This window comes from Staurois parvus, unplaced genomic scaffold (genome assembly GCF_062004578.1).
Source record: "Staurois parvus isolate SC_StPar_1 unplaced genomic scaffold, SC_StPar_1.0 ptg000059l, whole genome shotgun sequence".
NCBI lineage: Eukaryota > Metazoa > Chordata > Amphibia > Anura > Ranidae > Staurois > Staurois parvus.
The window spans coordinates 427,500-448,691 of NW_028317855.1; the positions used below are offsets into that span (position 1 = coordinate 427,500).

The 21,192-nt window shown below is 41.6% G+C and overlaps 1 protein-coding gene across 5 annotated transcripts in view; it reads left to right on the forward strand.

Moving 5' to 3' along the window:
- Positions 1 to 21,192, forward strand: part of ARID4B (AT-rich interaction domain 4B) — an 851,761-nt gene that overhangs the window by 410,815 nt on the left and 419,754 nt on the right. For all 5 annotated transcript variants that reach the window (XR_016311497.1, XM_089668527.1, XM_089668528.1 and 2 more), the window contains one exon: positions 11,793 to 11,932. Coding sequence is in view for 4 of the 5 variants with exons in the window: in XM_089668527.1 (XP_089524653.1) it covers positions 11,793 to 11,932 (140 nt within the window). In the remaining variant the exon portion in view is untranslated. The remainder of the gene's footprint in view (positions 1 to 11,792; positions 11,933 to 21,192) is intronic.

A 21,192-nucleotide genomic window follows, 5' to 3' on the forward strand; every position in this document is an offset into this window, starting at 1 on the left:
TATTTAGTCAGCCACCAATTGTGCACGTTCTCCCACTTAAAAAGATGAGAGAGGCCTGTAATTGGCATCATAGGTAGACCTCAACTATGAGAGACAAAATGAGAAAAAAAATCCAGACAATCACATTGGCTGATTTGGAAAGAATTTATTTGCAAATTATGGTGGAAAATAAGTATTTGGTCACCTACAAAGAAGCAAGATTTCTGGCTCTCACAGACCTGTACCTTCTTCTTTAAGAGGCTCCTCTGTCCTGCACTCATTACCTGTATCAATGGCACCTGTTTGAACTTATCAGTATAAAAGACACCTGTCCACGACCTCAAACAGTCACACTCCAAACTCCACTATGGTGAAGACCAAAGAGCTGTCGAAGGACACCAGAAACAAAATTGCAGACCTGCACCAGGCTGGGAAGACTGAATCTGCAATAGGCAAGCAAATCAACTGTGGGAGCAATAATTAGAAAATGGAAGACATACAAGACCACTGATAATATCCCTCGATCTGGGGCTCCACGCAAGATCTCACCCCGTGGGGTCAAAATGATCACAAGAACGGTGAGCAAAAATCCCAGGACCACACAGTGGGACCTAGTGAATGAGCTGCAGAGAGCTGGGACCAACGTAACAAAGGCTACCATCAGTAACACAGTACGCCGCCAGGGACTCAGATCCTGCACTGCCAGACGTGTCCCCCTGCTTAAGCCAGTACATGTCCGGGCCCGTCTGAAGTTTGCTAGAGAGCATTTGGATGATCCAGAAGAGGATTGGGAGAATGTTATATGGTCAGATGAAACCAAAATAGAACTGTTTGGTAGAAACACAACTCGTTGTGTTTGGAGGAGAGAGAATGCTGAGTTGCATCCAAAGAACACCATACCTACTGTGAAGCATGGGGGTGGCAACATCATGCTTTGGGGCTGTTTCTCCACAAAGGGACCAGGGCGACTGATCCATGTACAGGACAGAATGAATGGGGCCATGTATCGTGCGATTTTGAGTGCAAACCTCCTTCCATCAGCAAGGGCATTGAAGATGAAACGTGGCTGGGTCTTCCAACATGACAATGATCTTAAACATACCGCCCGGGCAACGAAGGAGTGGCTTCGTAAGAAGCATTTCAAGGTCCTGGAGTGGCCTAGCCAGTCTCCAGATCTCAACCCCATAGAAAACCTTTGGAGGGAGTTGAAAGTCCATGTTGCCCAGCGACAGCCCCAAAACATCACTGCTCTAGAGGAGATCTGCATGGAGGAATGGGCCAACATGCCAGCAACAGTGTGTGCCAACCTTGTGAAGACTTACAGGAAACGTTTGACCTCTGTCATTGCCAACAAAGGATATATAACAAGTTATTGAGATGAACTTTTGATATTGACCAAATACTTATTTTCCACCATAATTTGCAAATAAATTCTTTCCAAATCAGCCAATGCGATTGTCTGGATTCTTTTTCTCATTTTGTCTCTCATAGTTGAGGTCTACCTATGATGCCATTTACAGGCCTCTCTCATCTTTTTAAGTGGGAGAACTTGCAGAATTGGTGGCTGTCTGCGATTTTGCAAGTTCTCCCACTTAGAAATCATGGAGGGGTCTGAAATTCACATTGTAGGTGCATTCCCACTCTGAGAGACAGAATTTAAAAAACAAATTCAGGAAATCGCATTGTATGATTTTTAAAGAATTTATTTGTCTTGCACTGCTGAACATAAGTATTTGAACACCTAAGAAAATCAGTGTTAATATTTGGTACAAAAGCCTTTGTTTGCAATTACAGAGGTCAAACTTTCCTGTAGTTCTTGACCAGGTTTGCACACACTGCAACAGGGATTTTGGCCCACTCCTCCACACAGATCTCCTCTAGATCTGTCAGGTTTCGGGGCTGTCGCTGAGCAACACGGAGTTTCAGCTCCCTCCAAAGATGTTCTATTGGATTTAGGTCTGGAGACTGGCTAGGCCACTCCAGAACCCTGATATGCTTGTTACGGAGCCACTCCTTGGTTATCCTGGCTGTGTGCTTTGGGTCGTTGTCATGTTGGAAGACCCAGCCACGACCCATCTTCAATGCTCTGACTGAGGGAAGAAGGTTGTTGCTCAAAATTTCACAATAAATGGCCCATTCATCCTCTCCTTAATACAGTGCAGTCATCCTGTCCCCTTCGCAGAAAAGCACCCCCAAAGCATGGTGTTACCACCCCCATGCTTCACAGTAGGGATGCTGTTCTTGGGATGCAACTCATCCTTTTTCCTCCAAACACGACGAGTGAAGTTTAGACCAAAAAGTTCTACTTTGGTCTCATCTGACCACATGACTTTCTCCCATGTCTCCTCTGGATCATCCAGATGGTCATTGGCAAACTTCAGACGGGCCTGGACATGTGATGACTTCAGCAGGGGAACCTACCGTGCAATGCATGATTTGAAACCATGACGGCGTAGTGTTCTACCGACAGTGACCTTTGAAACTGTGGTCTCAGCTCCCTCCATGTCATTGACCAGCTACTCCCTTGTAGTTCTGGGCAGATTCCTCACCTTTCTTATCATCAGTGATACCCCACAACGTGAGATCTTGCATGGAGCCCCAGTCCAAGGGAGACTGACAGTCGTCTTTAGCCTCTTCCATTTTCTAACAATTGCTCCAACAGTTGATCTATTTTCACCAAGCTGCTTGGCAATTGTCCCGTAGCCCTATCCAGCCTTGTGGAGGTCCACAATTTTCTCCCTGGTGTCTTTTGACAGCTCTTTGGTCTTGCCCATGGTAGTAGTTGGCATCTGACTGACTGTGGGGTGGACAGGTGTCTTTAAAGAGCTCAGACAGGTGCTACTAAGATTAATAAGTGGAGTAGAGGTGGACTTTTTAAAGGCACAGTAACAGGTCAGCCAGAATTCTTGCTGTTTCTTAGGTGTTCAAATACTTATGTTCAGCAGTGCAAGACAAATAAATTCTTTAAAAATCATACAATGTGATTTCCTGATTTTTTTTTTTTAAATTCGGTCTCCCAGAGTGGGAATGCACGTACAATGTGAATTTCAGACCCCTCCATGATTTTTAAGTGGGAGAACTTGCAAAATCCCAGGGTGTTCAAATACTTCTGTTCCTCACTGTGTGTGTGTGTGTGTGTGTGTGTGTGTGTGTATATATATATATAGATAGATAGATAGATAGATAGATAGATATAGATAGATATACCCTGTTCCAAATTATTATGCAAATTCTATTTAAATGTCACAAAGATTAAATATTTTGTTTTTCAGTTTAACTCATGGATGGCATTGTGTTTCAGGGCTCTTTAAATCACTGAAAACAATCTCGGACACCTGTGATAATTAGATTGGCAGGTGAGCCCAATTTAAGGAAAAACTACTAAAGGAGGATGTTCCACATTATTAAGCAGAGCACCATTTTCAAGCAATATGGGGAAGAAAAAGGATCTCTCTGCTGCCGAAAAGAGTGAAATAGTTCAATGCCTTGGACAAGGTATGAAAACATTAGATATTGCACGAAAACATAAGCGTGATCATCGCACTATTAAGAGATTTGTGGCTGATTCAGAGCACAGACGGGTTCGTGCAGATAAAGGCACATTGAGGAAGATTTCTGCCAGATCCATGCATCGGATCAAGAGAGCAGCTGCTAAAATACCATTACATAGCAGCAAACAGATATTTGAAGCTGCTGGTGCCTCTGGAGTCCCACGGACATCAAGGTGTAGAGTCCTCCATAGTCTTGCAACTGTGCATAAACCTTCTATTTGGCCACCACTAACCAATGCTCACAAGCAGAAACGGCTGCATTGGGCAGAAAAATACATGAAGACTAATTTTCAAGCAGTTCTGTTCACTGATGAGTGCCGTGCAACCCTGGATGGTCCAGATGGATGGAGTAGTGGATGGTTGGTGGACGGCCACCCTGTTCCAACAAGGCTGCGACGTCAGCAAGGCAGTGGTGGAGTCATGTTTTGGGCCGGAATCGTGGGAACAGAGCTGGTCAGCCCCTTTAGGGTCCCCGAAGGTGTAAAGATGACCTCTGCAAAGTATGTGGAGTTTATGACTGACCACTTTCTTCCCTGGTACAGAAGGAAGAACTATGCTTTCCGTAATAAAATCATCTTCATGCATGACAATTCCCCATCTCATGCTGCAAAGAATACCTCTGCATCAATGGCTGCTATGGGGATAAAAGGAGAGAAAGTCGTGGTGTGGCCTCCATCCTCCCCTGACCTCAATCCTATTGAGAACCTTTGGAGCATCCTCAAGCAAAAGATCTATGAGGGTGAGAGGCAGTTTCCATCCAAACAGCAGCTCTGGGAGGCTATTCTGACATCTGGCAAACAAATTCAAGCAGAAACTGTCCAAAAACTCACAAGTTCAATGGATGCAAGACTTACGAAGCTGCTATCAAATAAGGGGTCCTATGTTAAAATGTAATGTGACCTGTTAAAATGTTTAAAAAGTTAAAATGTTGTTAAAAGTTTGATTGAAATAGCTTTTGATTTCAGTAAATATGCTGTAAACACAACAAATGACAATTTTCAGTTCTTTACAACCTATAAAGTGTTTTGAAACTTACTGTGCGTAATAATTTGGAACAGTGCATTGTAAGTTTTTTTATGCTTAAAAAAAATAGTGTTATTAGGAGGTTTGTTCAATAAAATTTGAATTGTACTCTTAATAGTTGATAACGTGAATTATGCTGACTGTTATTTACATCAATTATTTAGGTAAATGAGAAAAATATAATTTGCAGAAAACTTACAGAAATATAAATACTGTAATCTGACATGATACCAGCAACTTGCAATCCTGTTTACAGAGGGGGAGAAAGATGCGCAAGGAGCCAATCAGTTATGCTGCAGTGCTTATGTGCTAACAAGGAACATGCTACTAGGAGAATAGAGCAGATCAACAGCACGAACAGTGTGCTGCTTTTGTGTTTACTGTCAAGTCATAGGCTGGGGAAGGGACAAGACCTGTAAGTGTTACTTAAAACCGAACAAATGCCTTTCCCTTTATTTGCACTGTTGTACATGCTCCTCTCCTGTACTGAATATGCTTACTCTGGTTTCACTGCACACTATAAATGTATCACAGTATGCATTACATACAAATCAGATAGTTCCTGCCTTGTTTCCAAGCATCATCTTCAAACCCTTTTTTTCTCAGCATGACTCCTTGGCCCACCCTTTTGGAATTGGATTTCAGTTCTTTCAGTCATGGAGGCTTAACATTACAAGTGGGCACTACCCAGGATGGTTTTCATAGAAGTACAATCTGCCTAGGAACTCTCACTGCTCCAGACTGACATCCACACATTGAGACATGTTGATACTTACCTACTGCTTACATCGGAGCTGAGGGTTCCTGAGAGAACTACTGAAGCATGTGTTTCAGGTGATGCCAGATTCACCCCCCCCACACACACACACACCAGTCATGATCTGCCTGCTTTGCATAGAGAAGCACAGAGTTCCAGTAATTACATCATTGGGTCTAAAATAAGGTATGTAATGCAAAGGGGGCAGAATATGGTGCAAGGGGATCGGCTGTAAACACAAATCCAAAGATACAGCTCTCCTGGAGTTACTTTAGGGAAAGCCCTTAAATGGGCAGTTCTGTGTTTGTTATAAGTTCAGCTGATATCAGGGAACACATTTCCTATACTATTTTCCTTTTGTAAGTGGTGTTTTATTTCTATTAACCACTGTATGATGGATATGGTATCATGTGTTGGTGACTTCCCAAATCCTGAGATGCAGCTTTATTGTATTGTGAAAATTTAATAAACAAATTGGATAAGAAAATTTAATGTAATGGGGAAAAGCAGGTGGGGGATGTTGCAATATAAGCAGATTAAACAGATTGGAACAGGGTATATATCTGCGGTCTGCTATGGTTGACTGGGAAGACTACCGGGGGACGATCTCTTTTTTTTTTTTTTTTGTCTGTAACTGCCTGTAGTACCTAATTTTGGTCACTTACCACATGGGCACGTGTTGGAGGTGCATGTTTGAGCTGCTGATATTACCACTGCTGGATCCTGGATGGATGGCCAATACACAGGGCAGGTTATTCTAAAAGGCACGTGAGTACTCCCCTGGGAGGGTCAGGGAGGAGGGTTGTGTTGCTACCCCCTTTTTTTTCAGTGGACTCCATTGGAGTGTGTTGCTTCACTCTTTAGCAGTGTATTCAGTGTATGCTGTGTTTTTGATTAAATGCTTACACAGTTTTTGTAACGCTAGTGGAGGTAATGTCATCCAGAAAGCGGTGTGGGGGAGGCACAGCATGAAAGGGTGTAAATGCACCACCACCAGTTCCTGTGGAGCCTGGTTGAAGTTCCGCTGTGTTCTCTCCTGAAAGACCGGGGGCAACAGGTCAATCTGAGCCGTTGCATTCATTCGGCATTGTGGCTACTACCGGTACAACCTTTTCAGCGTAAATAACTAAGGAGGACCTTGCATCAGTCTTAGCAGGGTTAGAAGACAAAATTGCTGGAATGGTTGCATCTGTGGCCCAGGGGGGTAAGAAGTGGGAAAGATCCCCATCTTTGGACCCACCAGTCCTTGAACAAGAGTGGTTGGAACCTAAGGATGAAGATGCAGTAGAGGATCTTGAAAATGGTCAGGCGATTGATTCTCTGTCCGAGGAGTCGCAGCCTGACAAGAAGCAGGGGGTTTCTGCTTTTCAATCACGGAGGTTATTGGTTAAGACCCTCACTGATATGGTCCATTCAGGTTACAAGTTACCCCCAGTAGAGGTCTCTTATTCCTCTTTGGGCTCAAGCTATGTAAGCTGACTGGGAGCATCTAGACAGAGTTTTTTGTTCTGCCTAAAAGATTCTCCCTTCTGTATCCTATGGAGGAGAAGTTTTTTAGAAAGTGGGGCATGCTAGGAGTAGCCGCAGCTGTGTCTTCCCTGAATAAGCATTTAATTTCTCCTGTGGACAATGCCCAGGCATTAAAGGATCCAGCAGATAAGAAATTATTATCGCTCCTCAAGGCTTCTTTTTACCTGGCAGGGGTGGCCGCACAACCAGCGGTTGCTGCTATCGGTATTTGAGTCTGGATGACCCTGTTAAAAGACCATCTATCTTGGAGGAGGATACGGCTGTGGATTTGGCAGATTTTCCACAGACCTTGTTTTTTGCAGTTGATGCCGTTAAGGACTCGATTTAGCAGATCTCTCGCATGGCCCTTCTGTCGGTACACATGCACAGGATCTTGTGGTTAAAGAGTTGGGCGGTGGAAAAGATTGTTGGCGGGTTTACCTTTCATGGAGAATGTTTGTTTGGGGAGGACCTAGACAAGTATATACAGAAGATTTCAGGGGGTGAAAAGTACGCTTTTACACTTTTAAGAGAAAAGCCAAGCACCCGCCCAAGCATTTCGCCGTACATAGGGGCTCTGCATTTAGGGGAAAATTTCAGGGCCACGGCCAGAAGAAACCCAGGGCTCAGAAGCCCACCAGGTCACATTCTAAGTCCGTTTCAATATGAAGGGGCACCCCCACTTGTGCGTGTTGGGGGAGGACGTTTGTTTTTTGCGGAAATCTGGAAAGAGCTGATCCAGGACAGGTGAGTCAACTGCTACAGTTGCTCAGGGGTACAAACTGGAGTTTTGGGGAATTCCCCCTCCCCGTTTCTTAAGGTCCAATGTATCCACGAATCCATTGAGAAGTTATTCTTTGTTTCAGGCACTCGACCGGCTGTTGTCCCAGGGCGTGATTGTGGAGGTTCCAGCTGATGAAAGGTTCCAGGGATTTTTTTCAAACCTTTTTACAGTTCCAAAACCGAATGGGGATGTAAGACCTATTCTAGACCTAAAGGGGCTGAACCAGTTCCTAAAGATTCGTTCATTTCGGATGGAGTCAGTTCAGTCAATGGTAGCATGTTTACAAAAGGGAGACTTTCTAGTGTCCATAGACATCAAGGATGCATACCTGCATGTGCCAATATTTCCAGCTCATCAAAAGTTTCTGCGGTTTGTGGTAGAAACTTGACATTTTCAGTTTGTGGCACTACCTTTTGGGCTAGCCACTGCTCTTCAAGTGTTTACAAAGATTCTGACTCCAGTTCTGGGGCTGCTCAGAACTCGGGCAATATCGATTTTGGGCTATCTGGACAATCTATTGCTCATGGATCAGTCTGGTCCAAACCTGAGAAAAAATGTGGTACTTGCGATTCTTACTCTGGAACGCTTGTACTGGGTGCTCAACTTTGAGAAGTTGGCCCTGGAGCCAGTATAGAGTCTGAAGTATTTGGGATTAGTCCTAGACACTGTTCAGGTTCAAGGTGTTTCTGCCTCCAAGAAAGGGCCGAGCTCTGAGAGATCAGATTCGGAGTTTGAGGAGCAGGAAGTATCCTTCCATTAATCTCTGCATGAGGTTAATGGGAAAGATGGTATCCTCATTCGAGGCAGTGCTCTATGCACAGTTCCACTCAAGGCCTTTGCAGAGGAGTCAGCATGGAACAAAAAGATTCCTGAGCTGGATTACCGCTCGTCTTTGTCCCCCCGTTTGCTGCTTGAATCGGTGTTTGGAAGTTCGGAATTTGGAAGGGAAGATCTTTCCCACCAGTGATTTGGAAGCTGGTAACAACCAATACCAGCGTCTCTGGTTGGGGGCTGTTCTAGAAGGGACCACAGTCCAGGGGACATGGTCACAGCAGAAAAGATCCTTCCATTCAATATCCTGGAGCTTTTGGTGGTGCAGCTTGCCCTGAGATATTGGACGACCAGGCTACATGGTTGGCCAGTCAGGGTCCAGTCCGACAATGCTACAGCAGTGCCGTACATCAGCCACCAAGGGTGGTACCAAGAGCCAGAGGGCTCAGAAGAAGGTAGATCACATTCTGGCTTGGGCATAAGGGTATGCTCCAGTTCTGTCAGTAGTATTCATTCCAGGGATAGAGAATTGGCAGGCAGACTACCTCACTAGTCTGTGGTTGTTTCTGGAGGAATGGGCTCTGCATCCCGAGGTGTTCTCAGCAATCTGCCAGCATTGGGGGTACCCGGACCTGGATCTATTGGTGTCCAGGTTCAGCAGCAAGGTGGACAGGTTTGTGTTCAGGACCCTCTTGCGATAGGGGTAGATGCCTTGGTGATACCGTGGGATCAGTTTTCCCTAGTCTATGCCCTTTCCCCGATTCAGCTACTCCTGCAGCTATTACGCAGGACTCGAGATGAGGTGATTATTCGTGGCACCAGCCTGGCCCAGGAGATGTTATGTGGATATTGTCAGGTTAGCAGTGAGCAATCTCTGGCCTTTGCCAGATCAGTCAGACCTGCTGTCTCAGGGACCTATATTGCACCCAGCTTTATGGTCGCTGAATTTAACAGCACGGCTGTTGAGATCCAAATCTTGAATGATAGGGGAGTGTCAGACTAGGTTATCCACACAAAGTTGAACGCTAGGAAGCTGGTCACTAGGAACATTTATTATAGAACTTGGAAGTCATCTATTTCTTAGTGTGAGGGTCGAAATTGGCACCCCCGGAAATATTTGATTGGGAAAATGTTGTCTTTTCTCCAATCAGGAGTAGAAAAGAAGTTGGCTGTTAGTACTATTAAGGGCCAGGTTTCAGCCTTGGCTGTTTTCTTCCTAAGACCGATTGCTTCTCACTCTAAGGTTCGTACTTTTTTTTACAGGGAGTGATGCATACTGTTCCTCCTGTCAGACAACCCTGTGTCCTTGGGATTTGATCTAGGTCTTGGCAGTTTTACAGAAACCTCTGCAAGAAGTACATCAGAGTTAGCAGATCTTTCTTGTAGGAAACCATTTTTGGTTTTACATCAGAATAAGGTGGTATGGCCTCATCCGTCTTTTTTGCCAAAGATGGTTTCCAGTTTTCATCTCAATCAGGACATTGTTCTTCCGTCATTCTTTCCTAGGCCTCAGTCGGCAAAAGAAAGATCTTTGCATGCCCTGGATGTAATGCGGGCAATAAGGGTGTTTTTGAGAATGACGGTACAGATTAGAAAGACTGATTCCTTGTTTATTTTGCCGGAAGGTCCCAGGAGAGGACAGGCAGAATCCAAATCAACTTTTTCTAAGTGGATTTGTCAGTTAATCATTCAAGCCTATGCTTTGAAGAGCAAGGTTCCACCCTTTTGAGTGAAGGCGCACTCTACCAGGAGTGTGTGGGCATTTTGGGCTATCTGACACCAGGCGTCAGTTGCTCAGGTTTGCAAGGCTGCTACATGGTCTTTGGTTTATACATTCAGAAAGTTTTACCAGGTGGATGTCAGAGCCACGGAGGATTCTGCCTTTTGCCGCAGTGTCCTACGAACAGCTGAATAGCTCCTTTTTGGGATGTTGGCGGTGGTTATTGTAATGTCGCCCACCCCTCAAGGTTATTGCTTTTAGGCGTTCTGTTTTGGACTAGGTCACCTACAGACCATTTACCGTGATCTACCAGTGAGCCAAATTAATATAGAATTCCGTGCATGTGGAAGATAGACACTGACACTGTTGCCATTGTAGTCATTACTATGGCCGCTACTGTGTCCCATGATATATAAGAAAGAAAGAAAATTGTATTTTGTTCTAAATACTTACCTGTAAAATCCATTTCTTGGAGTACATCATGGGACACAGAGGTTGCTCCCCTCTTTCTGGATTTTCATTTCTTGCCACAAAAACTGAGTACTTCCTGTGTAGGAGGGATTATACAGGGGAGGACTTCCTGTTTGATTGGTCGGCCAGTGTCCATTCACCTATATAACCCACATAGTCATTATTATGGTCTGCTCTGTATAAGTATGTAGAAAAACCAATTTTTATCCAGCTGTATTTACTCCAGTGCAACTTATAACATCCAAATGAAAGATATACCACCAACATGACAGAATTTTTTTTTTTTTTTTTTTAATCAAAAACTGAATCACAGAGTTGGAAAAAAGGATCACCCCCTTGGGTCAATAGAGGGCAGCAAATTTTCCTCAAGAATTTGATAGTAGTTTGCCCCTTCCATTTTTCCTTCTATCATAAGTGCTCCAGTCCTAACTGCAGAGAAACACCCCCATCACAGAATGCTGCCACCTCCATGCTTTACTGTGGTAATGGTGTCATATGGATGGTGAGCTGTGTTGGGTTTCCACCAGACATATCAATTAGTGTTGAAGCCAAATAATTAAATTTTAGTCTCATCTGACCATGACATCTTTTTCCATGTGGCCTTAAAATCTTCAAGGTGTGTTTAGGCAAAGCTCCTTCGTGACTGCCAGTGGCCTTTCTAGGGGAGGCGCTTTTTTCCGGCAACCCTCCCATACCAGCTGTATTTCTGGAGAATTTGTGATATTGTTCTTGCATGCAGACAATGACCACTCTTTGTCATACATTCCTGCACCTTCTTCAGAGTCCTCTTGGTAGCTTCTCTTACCAGTTTTTTCCTAGGTCTTTCATTCAGTTTGGAATGGCGTCCTGGTCCAGGGGGATCTGTGTTGTACCAAATACCTTCCACTTCTTAATAGTAGACTTCACTGTGCTTCTAAGCTTTGATAAAGCCTTTGAAAAAGACATTCAACAGACATGATAGTAAGTTATTTGGCTGTGGGCTAGAAAGTCATTAGACAAATGTTTAAAGAAAGCGATCCCCTTTAAAAATGACTGTTTTAGTCCCTAAAAGACTGTAAAACACTCCTGCAGAGAACACCGTTATGAAACTTTGTATTTGAATGTATTATAAATGTTCTTTGTATTTAAAATAAGCTGCGATATGTTTTGTGAATTGTTAACAAAGGCAACATGCTATTTTGTGTTCTTTACATCTTGTCCTTTTTACTTATATTTTTTTTTTACCAGGACAATGAAATAGATGCTTCATTTCCCTGTGAGATGGAACCAAAAGGACTGTATGAAAATTTCTCAGATAAGGATAACAATGTACTGAATGAAAGTGCTCAAGAACCAAAACTGGACAATTCCACCAAGAAAAAAGGAGTGTAAGATATATACCTATTTTTTTTATTTTAATTTATGTATTTTTTCCAATATAAGTAGGACAGAGACAATATTGTGAACTGCAAACCTGTCTCCCAAGTGACACCTTTTAAGTTTTAGGTTCCATACTATACAAACTAGATTAACGGACCCATGTTAGCTCTGTGGGCACGCAGATGTAAACAAATGTGTGTCCACTTACATCCATTTACCTCCAATTCATCAGGTTTATGCCCCCCAAAAAATGGAAAAGAATGCAAACCTTTCCTGTTTTTTGGTGGGTTTTCTTCAGACCTAGGTGAATTTGAAGGTAATCAGATGTAAGCAGACACATGTCTGTTTACATCTGCCTGATGATGAACTACTATTGAGCTTTTGTTTGTTGAGCTGAAAAACATGCAAGTCTGATCAGAACGCCCATGTGAAAGGACCCTTAGTGATTTAAAAAATACATGACTGGTTTAAAAACAATGTACGAGGGTATGGCTGCTTTTAGTTAGGCAAGGTGAGCAATTTGCTTCAAATACTACTCCTAAACTTAATTGTCTTAATTGTTTGTAGTTACATGATTTGAATGTTGTTGCAATATTGTCTCTCATTAAGGGGATAAAGAGAAAAGTAGACCGCGGATTGACATTGGATATAAATATGCAATTTTTGGCTTTTAACCACTTGCCCTCTAGAGGATTTACCCCCCTTAATGACCAGGCCTCTTTTTGCTATTCGGCGCTGCACTAATTCAACTGATAATTGCACGGTCGTGCAATGCTGTACCCAAACAAAATGTACGTCCTTTTTTTCACACAAATAGAGCTTTCTTTTGGTGGTATTTGATCACCTGTGCGCATTTTATTTTTCGCGCTATAAACAAAAAAAAAAGACCAAAAATGTTGAAGAAAAATGATATTTGTTACTTTCGGCTATAAAAAAAACTGTATATTGATTGCTTTGTGTGAAAGTTATAGCGTCTACAAGCTATGGTATAGATACTGCAATTTACACCATTTTTTTGCTATACAGCTCTGCACTAGTTTAACTGACAATTGCGCAGTCATGCAATACGGTACATAAATGAATTTTATGGTTTTTTTCACACAAATAGAGCTTTCTTTTGGTGGTATTTGATCACCTGTGCACTTTTTATATTTGGCGCTATAAACAAAAGTTTTGAGAAATTTTTTTTTTTTTTTTCAAAAACAATATTTTCTCATTTCTGTCATAAAAAATATCCAAAAAAACTAAAATGTCATCATAAATTTAGGCCAAAATGTATTCTGCTTTTTTTTTTGGTTAAAAAATCCCAATAAGTGTATATTGATTGCTTTGTGTGAAAGTTATAGCGTCTACAAACTATGGTATAGATAATGGAATTTACACAGCTTTTCCTTTCTGACTGCTCTTCACATTTCTTGAGTTGCTAAAATACCAGGATAGTACAAACACCCCCAAATGACCCCTTTTCGGAAAGTAGACACCCAAAGCTATCTGCTGAGAGGCATAGTGAGTCCATGGAATATTTTTTTTTTTTCCACAAGTTTCTGGAAAATGACAAACATTTTTTTTTTTTTACACAAAGTTGTGATTTAAATGATATATTTCTCGCACAAGCCATGGGCATATGTGGAATTACACCCTAAAATACATTCTGCTACTTCTACCGAGTATGGGGATACCACATGTGTGAGACTTTTTGGGAACCTAGCCACATACAGGAGCCTGAAATCCAATCACCACTTTGAAAGCCTGAAGGTGCGTAACTTCCTCATTTCACTTCCTCACTACCTATCACAGTTTCGAAGGCCCTGAAATGCCAGGATGGAACAAACCCCCCCCCCCCCCCACCGCCCCACTCCCACCAAATGACCCCTTTTTGAAAAAGGAGATACCGCAAAGAATTAAAAAAAAAAAAAAAAAAAAAGGCATGGTGAGTTATTTGCAGATCTAATTTTTTCTCACAAGGTTTTAAAATATAACAAACTAAAAGAAAAAATATTTTTTTTTCTTCATTTTCCAAAAACGTGTGGCAACAAACGACATCTGCAAAATACCATGCCTCTTATCCAATTCCTTGGGGTGTCTACTTTCCAAAAAGTGGTCATTTAGTGGTGGTGGTGGGGGGGGGGGGGGTTTGGTGCTATCCTGGCATCTCAGGGCCTCCGAAACTGTGATAGGTAGTCAGGAAGTGTAATGAGGAAATAAAGCTCTTTAAAAGCCTGAAGGTGCTTATTGGATTTTGGGGTCCTTTACTTGGCTAGACTGCCAAAAGTTCTCTCACATGTGGTACCCCCATACTCGGGAGAAGTAGCAGAATGTATTTTGAGGAGTAATTACACATATACCCATAGCATGTGTGAGCAATAAATCATTTAAGTGACAATTTTGTGTAAAAAAAAAAAAAAATGTTTGTAATTTTCCAAAAACTTGTGGTAAAAACATAAATTCTTCTATTGATTCAACATGCTTCTCAGCAAATAGTTTTGGGTGTCTACTTTCCAAAAAGGGGTTGTTTTGGGGGGTGGGGGCATTTTGTGCCCAGCATTAGAAGTTTATGCCACACATCATTAACTTTTCTAACTACCTGAAGACCAAGCCTTTTCTGGCACTTTTTGTTCACATGAACATGAACTTTTTGTTCACAGTATTTTTTGCTAGGAAATTAATTTAAACCCCAAACATTGTATATCTTTTTAAACCAAACACCCTAGTGAATAAAATGGTGGGTGCTGCAATTTTTTATGTCACATAGTACTGAAACTGAATTTTAAAAACTTTTAATGCACAAAAACACAATATATTGGTCAATTATTTGGTAAAATATAAAAGATGATGGTATGCCGAGTAAATAGATACCAAACATGACATGCTTTAAAACTGTGCATGCCCCATGCAATGGCGACAAACTGCATACGTTTTTAATATCCATAGGCAACGTTTTAAAAGCCTTTACAAGCTACCATTTTAGATTTACAGAGGAGGTCTAGTGTTAGAATTACTGCACTTGATCTGACGTTCGTGGTGATACCTGACATCCATGGTGCAACTGCTGTTTCCATACTTATAGAGAAAAGGGTGCAGCGCTAATAATGCCAATAAAGCTATATCAACATGAATTGAAAAAAAGTGTGCAATTAATAATCTTATTAGATCATAATTAAGGTTCAGTTTATTATCCCAAAACCACACAAAAAGTGTGATATACAAATTCTGTCGTATCTCCTTTTCAAACCACGATGAGTGATCCACAGGTGAACAAGAAATAAGTGAAATACGCACTCACCAGAAGTGCGTTTAAGGTACGCATGAAAGCAAATTCCTCTCTCATCAGGTACATCTAGGTCCTTGGATCACAGGTCAGGCTGCGCTCTCACTAAACGTCCAACATGGCCGAATTCCCTGGTTCCTCAGAAACTTATGCAGCTTTAGGGTCCCTCCTTAAGTTTGGTACTGAAAAGGTGGCGCTCATAAAGAGCCAAATAAAGGACATCACATAGCGTGATACTGCTTAAAAGACTTTATTTTGAAGTAAAAGTCAAAAATCAAAACAAAAAGTACTGACCGCAATATAAGTGCTGGCCACCCACAGGTGGCTTAGATGTCCAAGTGCTGTAGCCCCCCTTGACGCGTTTCGTGCTATGCACGTTCTCAAAAGGGTCCAGGGCTTACAGCAAGGACATCATTACCCTCCTATTTATATTTTGAAATGGCAATCGCGCTGTATGCGCCCGCCATTTTCCCGGCGCATGCGCAGTACGCCGGCGCCATTTTGTCGTGGACCGCATTTACCAGCAATGTTCCCCCTTTTGTCTCATGGCTTGTATACAGCGGCGCCATGTTATTGGAGAGAAAGGGGTTGCTCTTTTTGCTCGGTATAAGGATCCATTAATGGCTGCAAAACAGTGGTATATAAAGCCACAGGGATGTAATCTTCACAGTTACTGGACAGCAGACAATTAATAAGATAGAATAAATGACAAAGGGGGAATGATATTATAAAAGCATATATACCCCTATATAAGACTACATGTCGATTGGCCAAAGATATAAAATATACTATGCATACCCCTTTCCACATATGTATGACCTGTATTCCATAGTCATATGTAAAATGTGTGTAATTTAAAAAGGGGAAAGTTATTTTAATGAGTATATCATCTTATAATGCATGTATATACCCATGATATGACATCGATATTATGGATGTCTAGGTTCTGCGCAAATCATATGTTAATAAAATCAAAACATAAATAGTAACCGTATAAAAACACCAAAATAAATGATACTATAGAGCGTATGATTACTAAAAGTTGTGGGGTCAGTAAACTTATATAAACAGTATAAAACATATGAAGAAAAACCATGCATGACAGAAACCTCTTAAAAATTAAGAATAAAATTCAATAGACATATTATCGAAAATTGCAGTATTATTTCCTAAAATTGCAACGACGAGAAACATACAATATAGAATGGCAGGAACAGACTCAATCCAGAATAAAAATAAATATATAAAAAAATTATACACAAAAATCGATCAAGATAAAACGATCGATGTGTGAAAATTCGATGTAAAAAATTTGATATACAATATTCTATGATAAAAATTCCTTTGATATACCTAGAATACAATGTAGATGAACTAAAATAAATTGTGCCATAAAGTATACTTTATATGATTCCGTAAGAAATTGCTAAAGACCATATGTTATAAGACCATAAAATATTCACTTGGGTTCATGAGTATATATAAAATGAAAAGTTCTAGCTATTGTCAATAAAACAGTTCAAATCAAATTCAATATTATGTTCGTTTGGGTGTGAGCAACCCAAGTCATAGATCCATCTTGATTCTAATTGTGATACTGCTTTTTTCTTATTTGATCCTCTCCAATGTGCATTAATCACTCCTATGCCCATAAATATCAGCGTTGCTGTTTCCATACTGGCACAGGGTCAAGGCTCACGAACGCAGGTGTGCACGTGAGCGGGGGAGGGGGGGGTGATTTTGATTTATTTTATTTTTTTTTTACACTGTCCCTTTATTTTTTTTTTATCACTTTTAATGCTATCACAGGGAAAGCAAATATCCCCTATAACTTCAATGGGCATTGTCATATATTCTTTTTTCAGAAATCTGGGTTTTTGGCGCTGTTTATATCCTGCAAAACTGAAGTAATGAAATGCTCATAGCTTCTGATTTCTTAGGTTATAGAGATGATTGGCACCATTCTGGTCTTCAATCGGCTCTATGGTCAGCTGGCAGAAACAGCGGCTGCATTCTCAGGTTCCCCTGATGGCACGGGACTGCCCAAAAAGGACGTGGAAGGCAGCGGGGGAGGGGAATATGTAAAAAGGATGACACCAAGTCCCAAACTATCTTGCCACTACTCCCCATGTAGTCTGGGCATCCGGGGGGCTCCACGTGACTATCTTTTCACTTGTAAATTCGAAACTTATAAGTACAGCCTGTTGCCCTCCCACAGGTCTTCTACATCTTGACCCCATATCTGGCACGCTTGCTGGGGAGCAATTGTTTGAATGCAAGGCGGCCTGAAAAATTAATGAGGGACTTATCAACGCATATTTTTTGCTGGGCACATCTGCAAATTTTTAGTTAAGGTGATTTAGGAGGGGCTGAATTTTGTGGAGCCGGTAAAATTCAGGGTCACCTCAAGGATGACAGACTGTATTGCTGTTGAAATGCATAAAACACATTATACTCTCGTATCTATGCCTGGCTAAAGCAGCAGAGAACACGGGCATTTGATGAATCGGGTCTGTGGACCAATACTACCGCAATTCATTTTTTTTAGTAATGCCCATGTTGAGGGTTAGGCCCCCAAAAAATATCAATTCAAAAACTGTAATGGGTTTCTATGCGGATGGTCTGGCAAGGTTTGAATTTGGGTTGGTGGTGAAAAATTGTTGTGCATATAAAATGCATTGATCCACAATCAATGCATACAGATCTTCCATGAAAAACTGCTCCAAAAAATCAAGGGGAGTAGTTAAATTTGCTATTTCCACCTGAATTCCGGGTTGGCCAGTGAATGGGGGAAATACTGGTGCTGCAGAGTTTGTGGGCTGCCAATTGGGATTTGCAAGCACATCCGGAAGGATACTAGGGGCTCTACAGGCCTGTGTGTGAATTCTTGGTGGTTGCGGCACAATACTTGTGCTCACCACCGCACCAGCTTGTACTGCACTCGCCACGTCACCAAGTGATACTGCAGTGCTGGTATTATTATTATACAGGATTTATATAGCGCCAACAGTTTGCTCAGCGCTGTACAATATAACTGGAGACAATACAGCAACAATACAGTTCAATACCAGAGGGTTAGGAGGGCCCTGCCCCTTGGAGCTTACAATCTAAGAGGTATGTGAAAGACCAGGATGTACTAGGCTGCTGGTGCTCGCCAGTTCACCAAAAGGTAGCGTGGCACTAGTACTGGCATTCTGCTGCATATGAGAGTCATCAAAATTTACTGGCAAGTGCTAACAGAGATCAGGCCTGATTCTGCGAACACTGCGGTTTTGTGTGCAATGTATGAAGTGACTGTGACCTACTGACACTGCACTTGCTGGGGAAGAAGGGGGGGGGGTTAGCATAGGGGCTAAACGCAGGTGCTGGCAGGTGCCGGGGCTAATCCTGCTAACGCTGCATTTTTGGGGACACTATACTAATGTAAACACTGGTGCTGATCTGATCAAAGATATTGATCCATTCAGACACTATACTAGCAATGGAGGTTTATTGTGTATGAGCGTGTTTCTGGCAATCAAGGGGTTAAATGTGATTACTGGTGTACTGATGGGCAATCTGACGCTATATGGGAGGGGCGTGAAAACCATGAGAGTGCGAATCACATATATATATATATATATATATATATATATATATATATATGTATGTATGTATATGTGATTTTGCGCACCTGTGCTGCTCTGTAGCAGTGTTTCTGCTATACGGCGGTCAGGACGTGGTTACATATGCGGTTTGTGTTACAGCGCTGCGTTTCTTTAACTGACAATTGCGCGGTCATGCAACGCTGCACCAAAATAAATTAACATCTTCTTTTCCCCACGAATTGGGCTTTCTTTTGGTGGTATTTGAACGCCTGTGCGGTTTTTGTTCTTTGCGCTATAAAAAAAAAAAGACTGACAATTTTGAGAAAAAAACAATATTTTGGACTTTTTGCTATAAAACATGTCCAGTAAAAAAAATTAAAAATCAAATTTTGTTGTAAATTTCTGCCGAAATGTATTCTGCGCCATGTCTTTGCTAAAAAAAAATCCCAGTACAAGTAAATTAATTGGTTTACGTGAAAGTTTTAGCATTTACAAATGGCGGTATAGATACTGGATTTTTTTTATACTAATAATAGTGGCGATCGGCGACTTATGGCGGCAATCAGCGACTTATGGCGGGACTGCGGTGGACATTCTGACACTGGGGGGGAGGAGAACTGACTTGGGGTCACTGACATCCCCAGTGACACCAATACAGTGATCAGTGCAAAAAAAACAAAAACACTGATACTGTACTACTGGCACTGGGGGGGAAGGGGTTTACTTTTGGAGACAATGAAAGGGTTAACTGTGAGTGGAGTGTTTTACTAGGGGGCGGGGTGTACCTCTTTGTTACACACTGTCCCGGAAGGCTGTGTCCTGCAATCCCAGAACATAGTGCTGAAAGCTGACAGGGAGGAAAGCTCCATTGAAAATAATGCAGCCTTCCTCTCTGTCAGTGATTGGCGGCAACCGCCGGGCTCCAGCGGGTAATCACTGGCCAGGACCCGGTGATTGACACCCGCGGCCACGATCGGTGCCGCAGGTAGGGCGGTCGCGCGCCTCGCATGCGCCCCCTACACCGGAAATCAGGATCACGTTTGCATACGTGATCCTGAGCACAGGGGCCGCATTGTAGCAGTACATGCACTGCGGGCGGTCCCCTAGTGGTTATCTAGGAATGTTTTGGACAATAAATTTAACAGAAAATATGAGTGTCAGAAAATGATAATTTAAAGAACACATCAAGCGGATGTGTTAAAAAGTAAAATTATATGAACTTTGGTCAAAACAGTAAAAGATAGTAAAATGATCACATGACCAAAGCTCAAAGCATAAATGACAACATTATAAAAATCTGCCGGATGAGCAATGTGGCTATAAAGTCAACATGTTGCAATACAAAACCAAAATACATAAAAAACATACATTTAGCAAAAATAAAAAACATAAACCCAAACACATGTAAAATAGAGAGGACATCAATAAAGGATCCTAAAATAAGAGTAATAGCGATGAAACAGACAGACTGTAATATGATCTGGGTAAAAAATATAAAAGTACAGATGGTAAGGGGTCAATAAAGAACCAGATACCACTTATAAATGCAAAAGTGTGCTGATATGGCATAAGGTATATACTAAATACAACCAAAAACAAAAGGAACATACCAACAGACATGGTGGTGCTGCGTATAATCACTAGAAGCAAAACGACAATATAGAATAGCTAAGAAAATGCAATGATGGAAAAAAAAAGATATTAGGGGGAATATCTTTACACAAACAAAATACATATAAATAAATATAAATGTAAGATATATGTGTGCACATCAAGGGCAGATAACTCAGTCTAATAACATTGGATCTAAAATAGAATAGATGGGAATAGGTAAAATGTACTAAAACATATATAAAAGGACAGATTAAAAAAATTGTATTAAATAGTCAAAGAATGCTGTGGTGATTATAATTAGCTTAAAATTAACTGTTATCAATAAAGCAGTTCATATCAATGTCCACATATTGCCCTACTGGAGAAAGGGTACCCATCTCAAAGATCCATTCTGTTTCAAGCTGAGAAACTGCTCTCCATTTGTTTGTTCCTCTCCAGTGCACTTGAATAATGTCAATGCCCACGAATTTTAGCGTGGACGGATCACTATTGGGACACTGTCTATAGTGCTTAGGGAGGGAATGTTCTTTAAAAACCTCTTCTAATATTATGAAGATGTTCGCGCAGCCTGTCTCTAAGCCTTTTGGTGGTATGGCCAATATACTGCTTTCGACATGGGCATTCAAGCATGTAAACGACAAAACGACTATTGCATGATATGAAATTCTGGATGTCATACAGTTTACCAGTGAAAGAGGACATACAAGTATCAACTTTCTTTTTCCTTTCACTATTACAATGGCATATCATGCACTTATTGCACGGAAAAAAAGCCTTTCATCTCTGAGAAAAAACGTTG